The 14,625-nt window shown below is 30.9% G+C and overlaps 1 protein-coding gene across 2 annotated transcripts; it reads right to left on the bottom strand.

Annotated features, from left to right (window-relative positions):
• LOC109347019 lies at positions 6,069-10,673 on the bottom strand. Of its 2 annotated transcripts, XM_019586757.1 has the most exons (7): positions 10,328-10,673; positions 8,190-8,304; positions 7,526-7,867; positions 7,220-7,495; positions 6,960-7,071; positions 6,299-6,343; positions 6,069-6,155 (listed from the first exon to the last, which is right to left on the bottom strand). In XM_019586757.1, the coding sequence occupies exons 1-6, from the start codon at positions 10,408-10,410 to the stop codon at positions 6,306-6,308; spliced, it is 966 nt and encodes a 321-aa protein (XP_019442302.1). In that variant the 5' UTR covers positions 10,411-10,673; the 3' UTR covers positions 6,069-6,155; positions 6,299-6,305. The 2 variants fall into 2 exon arrangements, with proteins under 2 accessions (XP_019442302.1, XP_019442298.1); XM_019586753.1 differs by having other exon boundaries at positions 7,220-7,867.

Below are 14,625 nucleotides of genomic sequence, written 5' to 3'. Positions count from 1 at the left end.
CCATAACAGATGAGAAGTGGATTTGGCACCAAAGATTTGGACACCTTAACTTCAAGAGTCTTGAATTACTAAGCCAAGGTGGAATGGTCCAAGGATTACCTACTTTCAGAGCCTCAGATGATGTATGTGATGACTGTCTTGCAAGCAAACAAACCAGAAATAAATTATGCTCACAAATTCCAACTAAAACCACTCAACCACTTGAGGTGGTTTATACTGATGTATGTGGCCCTATAGAAACAAGTTCACTTGGAGGAAGTAGATATTTTGTGACTTTCAAGAATGATTTCACAAGAAAGCTTTGGATCTATACAATAGAAAAGAAAAGTGAGGTGTTTGCCAAGTTCAAAAGCTTCAAAGCAGTAGCAGAAAAGCAGTGTGGAAAGAGTCTAAAATTGATAAGGAGTGATGGTGGAGGAGAGTATATCTCTCATCAGTTTCAAAAACATTGTGAAGTTGAAGGCATAACTCATGAGATAACTGCTCCATACACTCCTCAACACAATGGAGCAGCAGATGAGGTGAATAGAACTGTGTTGAACATGGCAAGAAGTATGCTCAAGACTAAACAACTACCAAAGAAGTTTTGGGCAGAAGTAGTAGCAACAGCAGCCTTCATATTGAATAGATGCCCTACTAAGAGGTTGGAGAACAAGACTCCAGAAGAAGCTTGGACAGGATTCAAGCCAAATGTTAGTCATTTCAAAGTGTTTGGATCTGTGTGCTTTAAACATATACCAGATAGTAGGAGGAAGAAGTTGGATGATAAAGGTGAGAAATTGATTTTTCTGGGTTATCACTCAACAGGGGCTTACAAAGTGTATAGTCCTAAGACCAACACAGTGTCATATAGGAGGGATCTGAGGTTTATAGAGAGTGAAGCTTGGAATTGGGATGAAAACAATGCAGTCTCAATCAAACCAGCTAAATTGATGATTGATAACTCAGAACCAGAGATAGAAACTCAAATAAACAATGAGGAGCAGCCTAATGTAGTTGATAGACCTCAGAGATCAAGAAATCTGCCAACAAGGTTCAGAGACTATGAAGTCTTTGATGATTCTGAAATCAATCATGAAGGAGATTTTGTGCACATGGCACTGTTAGCTGAGATGGGACCTGTCTCATTTGATCAAGCAAGGAAAGAACAATGCTGGATTGAAGCAATGAAGGAAGAAATTCATTCCATAGAAAAGAATGACACATGGGAGCTTACATCATTGCCAAAGAATAAGAAGCCTATCCTAGTGAAATGGGTGTACAAAGTGAAACTGAAGCCTGGTGGAACTGTTTCTAAGCACAAGGCAAGACTTGTTGCTAAAGGGTTCTTGCAGAAACAAGGCTTGGACTTTGAAGAAGTCTTTGCACTAGTGGCCAGAATAGAAACCATAAGGCTTGTCATAACTATTGCAAGTTCAAGAGGGTGGTTAATTTGCCAAATGGATGTGAAATCTGCCTTCTTAAATGGTCCAATAGACAAGGAAGTATATGTGGTAAAACCTCCTGGCTTCATAGTTCCAGATCAAGAAACAAAGTCTATAGATTACACAAGGCTTTGTATGGGTTGAAACAAGCACCCAGGGCTTGGAACAAGAGGATAGATGGATTCTTGCTAAAACTTGGCTTTCTGAGATGCATCAATGAGCATGGTATCTACACTAAAGAAGTCACTACTGAAGCTTCTATAGTGATATGCCTATATGTGGATGACTTGCTCATCACAGGCAACAACAATGATCAGATTGAATGGTGTAAAAGGAAGCTGAAACATGAGTTTGAGATGACTGATCTAGGAAGCCTTTCATACTTCATAGGAATGGAATTTCTCAGAATAGAAGCAGGGATCTTGATGCACCAAAAGAAGTATATTTCTGATATACTTGAAAGATTCAACATGGTAGGGTGTAATTCAGTCTCAACTCCAATTGAAACTGGCCATTCACTATGCAATTTGAACACTGAGAATTCAGAAAATGGTGCAGTGGACTCAACTCTTTTCAGACAAATGATAAGGTCTCTAAGATATGTTTGCAACACAAGACCTGATCTAGCCTATGCAGTGGGGATAGTAAGCAGGTATATGGAAAATCCTAAGCATTCTCATCTTGTAGCAGTGAAGAGGATACTAAGTGTCGCGCCCCAATTTTCGGATGCACGGCTTTGTTTAGAGTCGCCACTACATTTTATAGTTAAAAATGTAGAAAAATCTTTAAAGCCCAATCACATTGGGCTTTTGGATTGTGATATCCAGGTTCGGGAGTCGATTACGGATCGAGGAAGGTATTAGCACCTCGTCCGCCCGTAATTAAACGGTACCCTTGTCAATTGTATGATTTAAATACCCTTGAATTATTTAAATTTAAATTTGTGTACAACACAAAATATTTATTTATTTTTTCTTTGGTCTGACAATATTACTTGCTCCTACGTATTCCTATACGTATTAGGAAATCAAGACGTACGTAGTTCTAATTTTAAAATAGTTTGTTGGTAAAATAATTAACTCCTTAAAAAGGGTGAAGCAGCAGAAACCAATGTCTGCACCGCATCCCATTTTAAGGAGGTTTAAAAATAATTATAATATCTTTTTTTAGGCTTTTTATTATTAATTTAAGAATTAATATAGTTTTTAGTTATTTTATTATTACTTTAGGAATTAATCGAGTGAAAAGAAGCGTCGTAACGCGACCGTTCAAGGATGATATGAGGACAAGAAATGTTACCATGACCTGCCTCCATCCTTTGATTAATCCAAAAAACGTTAAATTTTTTGTTGCAAATAATATTATGTGAAATTATTTCAAAATATACCATTCTTATTAATAATAATTTTAAATTGAATCATATTTTGAATTTGTATAAATAGCAAATTTTTTATTTAATTACAGAAAAACATAAAAATTTATTACTTGCTAAAAATAAGTCATAAAACAACATGTAATAATTATAGAGAATTTTACCTTTTTTTTGTTGTTATTATTATTATTATAAACACAAATAAAAAAATTTATTTATTTATTTACAAACAACTTCTGGAAGATAATAAATAAATAAAAATGACATTTTTGATTTGTTAATAGGTTATAATTTAATTATGCACATTAATATAAACATAATATAAAAGAAATAAATAAATAACTAAACCTGATTTAGCAATAATCCAGTGCAACAGGGAGCACAGTAAGTGTTTGATGTGTCGCTTAAAGAGTGGATGAGACAAAGATGCTGTCTGGATAGTGCCACGTGGCAGACGCTGGATGGATGAGAAAGTGAGAACACGGGGGTCTCACTGTACGCGGTTGTAGGGAATCACGGTCTAAGGAAGGAGGCCTGGATCTCCTACGGGAAAGACCACGAACGTATGGTGCACCCTCCTTGCTGTCGTGACGTGATTGGATGGAGGACAGGCGCGCTGCGTCTTGTGTGCACTTGACCGCACTGGATTGTGACTTATGAATGGGATATGGATCTCGTACGTGAAAGCCCACAGACGTTGTGATGCAGTCTCCTACGTGTCACGCTTGGATTGGCTGTGTTGGCTGATCAATGGATGCGGTGCGATGAAGACTAGATCAAAGGTGTAGATCGCGGGTGCACACTGCTTTACCTACACTTGCTGGCACTGGATCACGCAGTAGGACTTTGGCTTCTCTCTTTCTTTTTTCTGAACAGTGTTTCTCTTCTCTCTCTTTTTGGCAAAAATTGTTTTCTTTGTGCATTGTTTTTTTTTTCAAAAGAAGCAGCCCCTTAACCTAATTCCAATATTCTATTTAGACACAAAATTTAACCTAATCTAAATCCTAAAAAAATGCTAACAACTCCCTATTTACTAACCCCATATCCCATTATATTTGACTTGGTGTATATATTATTTTATTATCCTTTTTTATAAAATACATTTTTAAACTTTGTTTATTTATTAAATTACTTATATATAAAAAATAACAAAAATATTTTTGAATATTCTAAACTATATCTTAAATTTATATTTTCTAAAAAAACTAAAACTCAAAAATTTATTTGATTGTTTATTTAAAATCTCATCTATTTTATTTATTTTTATAAATTCGATTTTAATTATAAAAATTAATAAAAAATATTTATAATTATCTTTTATTTATTTTATAATATAAACTCGAAAAATAAATATAATATTTTTATAGAATATTTTTATCATTTTAGGATATTTGAAATATCTCATTTACATTCATAATAAACCCAAAAATTCATAAATAAAGTAATTACATTTAAAATAAGTTGGGTTTTTGTATGGGCTAGGCAAAAATGGGTATTCACACTAAGGTATCTCAAAGGTAGCATGAATTTTGGCATATTGTTTCCAGCATTCAGAAACACAAAACAGATCAGAAAGATGAACATCATTCATGGATACACTGATTCTGATTGGTGTGGTGATAAGGATGATAGAAAAAGCACAAGTGGTTACTTATTCAAGCTTGGTGAAGTACCAATAAGTTGGTGCTCAAAGAAACAGAAAGTGGTTGCTCTTTCTTCCTGTGAACCCGAATATATATCAGCATGCTTTGGTGAACAACAAGCTTTGTGGTTGAAGGCACTCCTCATGGAATTGGGAATGTAGAATGATGAGCCAATGGTGATATTCGTTGACAACAAATCAGCAATAAACTTAGCAAAGAATCCAGTGGCTCATGGAAGGAGCAAACATATAGAGACCAAATACCAATTTCATAAGAGATCAAGTGGAGAAGAACAAATTGAGTTTAGTTTTCTGCAAATCAAGTGAGCAACTAGCTGATATACTTACAAAGCCTTTGAAGAGAAGTGATTTTGAAAGGCAGAGGAATCAATTAGGTGTTATTAGTATAGATAGCATGAATTAAGGGGGTATGTTAAATTGTAATTCATTGCTAATTGGGGAGTTAGTTGTAATCATTCTATAAATAGAAGGTTGTAATTCAAAAAGTAGTTAATGCATATACCAAAATAGAATGGTTCAGATTTTTCATTCTATTGATGCAAGATTCACTCATTCACTACTCTAATTCATTCTTCCAATAACTCTCACACATACACTCAAATTCTTCACTTCTCTATACACAATTCTCTTCTATTCTTCTTATACTTTCTTTTTTTGTTCTCCAACAAAACCAGAGGCAAGAAACTAAGCCTTTGATTTTCAACTCCAACAAGTTAAACAAAATATGATATATTGTGAAGACAAATCCAAATAGTATACGAGTCAATACATTTTCATTATTTTTGGTTCATTACAAGATGCATTAATAATTTTAAAGGTATATTGTTTAAATCACTCTTATATTATATTATAATGAACAAAAAATAATGAAAAATGTATTTATTCGTATAGTAGATTTACGTGTTTACAATATATTATATATTATTTAACTTAATTACACTTATCATCACAATTTGTTTAAAGAGTTACACTTATTTCTCATAAAGAGATAGTTAATGTAATTTATGTATAAAAATTATGAGTCTTTTGTAGGCGTAAAAAATGTAGAGGTGATTTGTGTAATTTCATTAAAACTTTAGGATGTTAGTGTAATTTCCTCATATTTATTATCACTTTATGTGTCAGGATCTTGTGATTGGTCGAAAAAAATATATTTAAATTAAAATTTAATTTTTAAGTAATTTTATGACCAATCGTAAAAACATAAGACATGAAGTGGCACTAAATGTAATACATCACATATGCACCCATTGTAATGTCCTTTCCATCATGCATAAACTAAATCAAAAATTGGGACATTCATAAAAATTAAAGCTTATATGAATATGGATACTCCCAATACATCAAAACTCATTGTCCATGAATAAAGAAAAACCATTTTGAGAAAAATGAAATAAAGGTGAAAAGTGAAACTACAATTGAAAGGTGAAAAGTTCAACCATGTCATTAAATTACAAGGTTGCATCCAAATAGAACTACATTGCGATCAAATAGAGTGAAACTAACATTAAATATGAGATGAAAAATGTATATACAAAAATACAATTGACAGCCCTAGGATACTATCTAAATTAGACACCAAACCATGTAGGATGTAAGCTGGTTAAAGTATCAGTATCCACACAGGTAATTCATCTTAATCTCGACAACCACAAATTAAGGTGACACTAATTGTCTTGCCTCCCCTCTTTAGGGTCTGTTTACTAGTTGAGTATTCGAGAGGAAAAAAGAAAAAATGGAAGACTTTAGAGTCATCTCATTGTATATTTCATAACGTTGAAGCCTTCCATTTCCATTCATTTCTCTCCAAAATACAACTCGCAAGTGGACCCTTAATAGACTTGTCCTACCTCTTATGTCTATAAATGAAGACAATGTAAAGCCCTGCAAAAGGCCGAAGCAGAAGGTTCATTGATATAATGCCACACGTCAATTAAAAAATAAGAAAAGAAAAAACAAATAAACAAATATGATGCCTTCCAATAAAAGGCAAGGTATTGGACAAATATTTTAGAAGCTATCTTGATTAAGAGAACATAAACAATATATATCTGAGGTCACCATCTTAAGGCCTCAAGTTAAATTTGCCTTAAAATCAGAATAATATGTTTGGGCAGATGAAAGGAACATGAAAACTGCCTGCATGAGTTGCGCAGTGGAAAAATCCATTTGGTGTAAGTACAATATGTTGCTGAGAACACTTATCCTCTTGATCTCAAGGGTAATAAGTAATCACTACTTTAAATTTTCCCTAGACAATGGCATGCTTTCAGTCCATAAATTCTTTTAATACTTGCAGAGAAATAGGCATCTTATAAGGATCTTAACAAATAATTTTAACAATTAATTATCGCACCAACGTTTACTTTTAATTTTTTTTGCCTGGGACATCAGAATAATGATGAAATAAACATAAATTGGAGACAAATTTGATACAGATAGAATTCCTAGTGGCCAAAAACCCAAAACTCCATTAGGAGCAGGAAATTGAAAGTCTTACCAATGAGAGAAATGGTCCACATCAGGGCAAGTATAATTTGAACAGAACAACGATATCGCAATTGTAAATGAATTTGAAACTGTCTGTTGAGCAAACCAAATCGACCAAAACGCTGCAGAGTAAGGGAAATCCATTAGCAACTCCTTTGAATGTACAAATATTGCGACATATTTTTGAAATGTAAGCAAAGAAGAGCAAACATAGAAAATACTTTCAATATTTTCCATGTATCTCTTTCATAAAAAATATATTCATCTAACCTGATTGAACATACAAACTGCTCGTGTGCCCGGAGGATATTCTTCACATTTTTGTTTCCATAAGAATAGTCTGGATCCTTTCTCTTTATGGGTAGCATCAAGAGTCCTTTTAGGTTTATTTATCTGCTCGTCTTTATCAGCAATTACAATTTTTAAAGAACTATAATTTGGAGGATTCCATGTCTTCCTTGTACTAGTCCTATCTGTTTGAGAAACTACCTCATTGCTATTTCTAGAACCAGACTCTGCTTTTGTTTCTATCACACGATCCTTATCCTTGTTAACAGATATGTAATCCTCAGAAACCTTTTCATTACTAGAGATATCCCGGTTGCTTTTGTTCACTAGTTTCTCCGGGGCCGAGCTTTTCAAGAAAGGGTTAATCTCTACGCACTCATCCTTAGAGCTTTGTTTAACCTGACAAGTTCCTCCAGATAGAAATGCAGCCAAATCTTCTCGCTCTTCTTCATTGAGATTTACCCATCGAAGGGGTTGCTTACCTTCTTCAGTAAAAGATCCCCTTAGTGCTTCTTCAACCTGAAAAGTTTGGCTTCGAATAGCAGATATAAATTGCCTATGCCTAGCAGCTGTATTGTCATCACCGTGATGTCGGTAGCTAAGCCTGACCTCTTTCTCAAATTCTCCCAGCTAACTCATCATGTTCAAAATACAAAACAACCAAATAAGAAAATTTGAAAGGGAACTTTCAGTATTGTAGGAAAAACAATGGAAGAGAGTTGACTTATCGGAGAATCAACTATAAGAAACTTTATGAATTCAAAACATATATTCAATGGATGGTATAGAGGAAGACAAAGTCGAAATTAAGATAGACATGCTAACAGTGTAAAAGTTTTATACAACTCTTCAAAAAAGTAATATCAATAAATGATATAGGGACCGTATATAAATAAATCTTTATACTAACTGTGCATAGTTAATATAAAACAAGACGAGTATGTTAACATACCTGCCATTTTGCAGTACCTAAAGCAGTTTGCAGCTCCCTGCATAGTTCATTTAATCCGCCAGAAGCTGACCTTTCTCTCTTCTCTCTTGACCACTTCCTGTACGCACATTCCATTCTTGAAAAATAGAGAGAAATGAAATTCATATCAGATAGAAGCTACAACCATGATGCCCTAAAAAAACTTATAAATGACTACTCTCCCTGCAAAACCAGGATAAGGGTCATGCAATTGCACGATCACCATCCATCACTAAATTAAGTTTTTAGATTAACAAAGTATGCTGGGGATACGTAACTCAATATTTAACCAGATAGTTTTGTTCATTTTATACACAATTATAAGATAGGAATCTGTACTTCCTATAGTAGGTTGGATACTGAATATGATAAATAATAAAAGATCATTAGAAGCTTTAAATTGGTAATAGTCCCAAGTTTTGAGATAAAAGAAAACAACATTTCAAAATTTCAAAGCTATTAATCCTAGTTGTAGTTTCCTTATAGAGAAGAATTCAATAGAGAAAAAGTTTGAGGGACTGATATTACAGAAAAGATAGGAGAATTGTCTCTTAGGTTATATTTGGGAGTCTAATATTGGAGGGGATGAGATGACTTTGGAAAACCTCTCTCTTGTCTCTGAGAGTTAGTTAAAAGAGATGGGAAGGTTTCATAATTTAAAGAAAAATTTATAACATTGTTATTAATTTATTCTCCTCCACCTAAATTTCGTACTTCGAAATAAGAGAAAGATTTAACTTGATTTGTCTTTCTTTCTCCTTCCTTTCCTAACTCTTTAATCTATCTCCTTCTCATTCTCCTGTAACCTCAACATAGTCTTAGGCGATTTAGACTTATGTGATAGATACCGATAAAAGTCTCTATAAGGATAATAGATCAAATGGAAACTAGTTCAATTACTATAGAAAAAGGAAGATTAAGAAAAAATCATAAGGAAATGGTAGAGAAATGCACATATATCAATGTTTTGCCAAAAAAACATGATTTATAAAACAAATATTATGACGTCATTCGATCCATATAGTTAGTTCAAATAGTGAGATAAAGGTTTAGTTATTGTTATACTTTTTTCCTTATCCTTGTTATAAGACACTATTTTATACATCATTCATTTTTTATTTTATTCATTATTATTCACCCTTCTACTGTTTTCTATAACAATGTTACTTAAGGAGAAATATTAAATGAGAGATACTATATTTTTAAAAATAAATAAAATAACACTTTAAGTGGTATGTAAAATTGACTCATTCGGTTTCAAAATAAATGTCTACTCAGAAAATAAAATTTTATTTCAAAATATATAGTAACTTATAATTTCAAGAAAACATGAAATGATTATTTTTTGATAATGTTCTTGTAGAGAGAGTAAATGATAGGGTAAAATAAGAAAATATATATTATTTCCCAGAATTTTAACAATATTAAATTCTTTCTTCTTCCTGGACAATTATTCTGAAACTTAACACTTAAGAATGTCTTAAAGCATCTTCACCCATGCAACATTAATATTATAGTCACACACATTATTTTATAATGGCTGAATTTCCCATAAAATTAAACAATTTTATCTCTACTTACTTGCAACTCATCATCATTTGTCTTTAAAAATGGACCCCATAACCTTCCCCCATTTACTCTTCTCTCCTTCCACCATCTTTCAGACACTTCTCTATTTCCGAATTGTTCCAAATCTCGGATAGAAACTTGCATTTCCCCAATGGTGCATGAATATTATCATTTATGGACAGACCTTAAAGTCTTAAACACTACGGACAATGAGAAAGTTGCAGCTGCTGATGCTCTTATGAGGAGTATATATTATTCCAATAGTAAAAAAACCATAAATATATTTAAGATAAAAATTTGATTTTTCCCTGACAAAACAAAAGTACCTTGCTCAAAGTTTAAAACTGAAGTATACAACAAAATAGTGTAAGAGACGAAGACAGGAGAACAGAACTTAGAGCAACAAAATACACGAGAATCATGATGGAAGTCCCAAACATAATAATAATAATAATAATCGAGACATGCATAACACGGAAAATTAACTGAATTACAAACAACGAAAATAATAACAAAAAATTGAACCGCGAATAAAAAGGTGAGTAACGTACATATCAGCTGATTCCTGAACCTCCTCCGCTGCAGAGAAGAAAGAGTCCTTGAGCCATAGATCAAAGCTATTAGCTACAATCATCTTCAACAATCAACACCTAAAAGTAACACAAATTCTTCAGAGAACGAAGAAACCTCGAATGCAAAGCAATATCTAGTGAACAATAGCAACTTGCGAAGTTGAATAGGTGGATATGCTGATGAGTTCTTTCTCTCTCTTGTTCTTATTTATGGCGAAAAAACGAGGCAGTTGAAGAGAGAGAAATAAACCTTCAGAGCAAAACGAAAGCATTATGGAAACATTTTATATTTTTTCCCGTGTGGTCAAGTGTTGGAATTTCCACAATACCTCAAGATCTGTAACCGAAGTATTATGGAAACAGGTGTGAGGTTCTGACAGCTAAGCAACAGTTGGGTATGACGTGTCTGATTTTTATTTGATGATGCTTTGGTAGATTAGTTGATGGCAGCAGAGGATTAGGAAACGGAGGTAGGTTTATGGGTGAAAATTTTAGAAAAATATATACAACCCCTAGTATTTATATATTATATATTTACATTGTTTATTATTTAATAATAAATTTTAATTAGAATAAAATTTTAATTTATTATCAAATTTTGATTGAGTGTTCCTTATCTATATAAGGACATTAGGCCAGTTGTTAATTGCTGTTGCTTTATTGGTTTACCAAAAAGGATTCCATTATTTTCACATGGGACCCATAATCTACTTATTAAGTTTATTCCGGTACTAGTGTAACATGAGTACTAATTTTAAAAAAGGAGAAAAATTATATTGTATAATAGAATATACCAAGTTAAATCATCTAAATTCTCATGTTGCTAATAACTTTTTATATGTTAAATTCAACAACAACAAAAAACAAATAAACAAAGTTGTTCACTATTATATATATATATATATATATATATATACATAATTATACCAATATGTGAAAAATTAAGTAATTTAATTTATTATTTACCAATGTTTGAATTTTCTCGAATTTCAGACAAATGATATATCAAGCAATTTATATCGGCATAGTTAATTTTCTATGAAAAATAATTAGTAAAAAGTTGATGTAAACAAATTTAGTACACAGGCATATATATAATAGTAATCATAATAATTATGTATTTGTTAAGTATTTTTTTATGTTGTCACTGCATTATTCATGTGTTAATTATTATTGAACATTTAATATATATACACTTACCGTGTAAATGTTTTTTACACTGTCAGTCAATTATCCATAATTAATTTATTAACCACCATTGACTTAATACAAGTCAATGGTGAATGATGTATTTACACTGTCAGTGCACAAATTTTAAACACTTAATAAAAATAATATACGTGAATGGTTGATGATGTATTGATTATATAAAAACTTTATAGTGATATATTAAACTAAAAACAAATGTGATCTTAAAATAAAAAACCATAAAGTTTTTTTATCTAATTATTAAATCATGTCATTAATGTATATTTATTTCATTTAGGAGTCGACGACTATTAATATATGAATTATGAATGATGTATTGATAATATAAAAAATTCTTATACTCTATGTACACATGATATTTTGTAAAAAACTTATTCATTTTATTTTCTTAAATGTATATTATGATACCAACTATATTCTTTTCATTAATTTTATATGAAAAAATCATCACAAATTATTTTCTCAAAAACTATTTCCTTCTATTTATTTTCCTAAATATATATTAGGATATGAATAATATTATTTTTCCTCATTAAATAATGGATGGATTCACCAAATTTATTTTATAAGAATTAATATAATTTAACTTGATATAAACAATTGCTCCCTTATGTAATAATATCAATCACAACTAAACTAAATTAAAAAGTAAGAAAATAGTCTATCAACCAATATTATGAAACCCCAACCAGACATCAAATCTAAAGAGTTGTTATATTAAGTTTAATCGATTCAAATGGTTAAACGAACAAGTCAAATATGGTGATTTCATATATAATTAATCATTTTTATCAATAAATATATGAATACAAAATTTTATAATTATGTATAATTATATTAAAGTAATATATCTCTATCTTTTTCGGGTCGGAGTAAAATAAAATATTAGAGTAGTATTATATTTTTCTAAAATTTTAAATAAAATGTCAAGTTTATAGTAGTTCAGTCTCTGGTTTAAAGTAGTTCAGTCTCTCATTCGATTAGGATTACAAATTATAATCATTTTCAAATTCGGTCAGTGGTGAGATCACTCAATCCAATTATCACAATACTACAATGTTAATGCATGACCCTTAATTCATGTGCTATTATGATTGAAATTTAAATAAATAGACAAAAGTGATAGATGATGTTATAAATGTGTAAAAAAAATTAAACTAAAGTGGTGGGTAGATATTAAACTAAACAAGCAAATAATGTATTTTTACTACGAATATTTTATATATTGCAATCATCAAAACATTTATGTTGTCATTAAATAACATAATCTATGTATTTATTTTTATTCTAGAGTGGATACAATTATTTTCTAAAAAAACTAATTCCTTTTATTTTATTTGCATCCTAGTCATAGACACATGGGTCACTCACCAAACTTTATCTTTAACTTTTGGTTTCGGTTAAAGGTATTTGGAGGAGAAATAAAATTTTATACGTAAGTATATTTTATGTTTGTTAAGTTATAGTTTTTCATTCATTTCTATTCAAAATTTAATATGCAAACATACCCCTCAGTGATAAGAGATGGGAATTTGTTTTTATTTCTTATTTTTCGGATAGTCAATCAGAATGATACTTAATTTATTCTAATTTAATTTAGATTACATTGCCTAAACTTTAAATTTTCCCATAACTTGATTATAGTGACATGAGATAGTTTCCCACTTCCACTTCCTCTTGTTTTTGTTTTTAGTTTTCATTATGTAAAAAAATGATATAATTTGTTGCTTATTTTTTTTGCCCCACAGATTTCATTCATCATTGAGGGACTAATTATACTATATTTTTAAATTAGTTCTTTCTGTATTCAAACACTTTATTAACATGCTTAAAATAAGTACGTTTTCTAAAAAAATATTTATTTTAATCACGTTTAAGGATAGAAATCTCCAAAGTGAACGCACAATTAAGGTATAAGTAGTGTAGGATAGATTGTAAAGGATAAAATTATCCAGTGACATACAATTAAAGTATGTCTAAATATCTAATATTCATTTGTTAAATTGTTTTCAGATATAAATTCACTATATAACCATCTAAAGCTGGTTCATTCTTATTTTCATTTCAATTTAAAATGTTTCATTTTTGTTTTTAAAGGAGTATATACTTTCAATATATAATGAAATAACTCATTTTGAGATAAATAATAAAGATTACTATGAGATATGATACTTTAGTCTTTATCTTTATATGATTTATATTTACACTATAAGATCAATTTATTGTTGATGAATTCCACTCTAATTTTTTTGCGATAGTATAAAATCAATTTATTATAAATCATTGTGCATGTTATGGTAACATATAGACCACATCTTAATAAGCGAAGTACAATATTAACACATCACCTTCAAGTACGTGAACAATCTATATGTTGAATTTTTAAGAGTGAATTTTTGAGAGAATATATATTTTTCTTATGTTTATAAGGGATGACAAAAACACTCACCTTAATAGATATCTTCAAAGTATATTCCAATTATATCTTATGAGTGATGAAGATTATCATAATACCCTCTATATGGTCACCCTTATTAAATAATAAACTAAATATTAATTTTATGCAACTAAATATTAAATTTGTATATATATTCTATTTTGTAGAATTGTTTTTTTGGTTTCCCACGTGTATTTTTGCACCCGAGACATTGCTTAAGGGGTGTAACACCCCAATTATGAAATACGACCTCCCAGATCCATGAATATACTGAGTTGCCACTCATTAAGCTTAAATATTCCCTACAGTATTTTATTCCCCTCACATGGAGCCTTCCGCAATTTAAACCGTGACATTATGATAAATAATCACCATATGCCTACCATTAACCTCCAACATTGGATTTGAGTGGTAAAAGACCATCTTCTGGGTGGAAGAAGATAAACAATCATCCAAGAGACCAAGATGCTTAATTAGCCTTGGATGTCCTCAGACATGCATCTGTAAAGTTCATTCTATACCATGTTGAGACCGTTATGACATAAAGTTGAAACAGAAGAGGCGATTCGAATTTGTAGCATTTTAAAATCCATTGCCAATGCCAATTTTTCATCCCATCTCCAATTTTCTC

Source organism: Lupinus angustifolius, chromosome LG01 (assembly GCF_001865875.1).
Source record: "Lupinus angustifolius cultivar Tanjil chromosome LG01, LupAngTanjil_v1.0, whole genome shotgun sequence".
NCBI lineage: Eukaryota > Viridiplantae > Streptophyta > Magnoliopsida > Fabales > Fabaceae > Lupinus > Lupinus angustifolius.
Note: the sequence above shows the minus strand (reverse complement) of the source record. Positions and strands in the feature narration are given on the sequence as shown.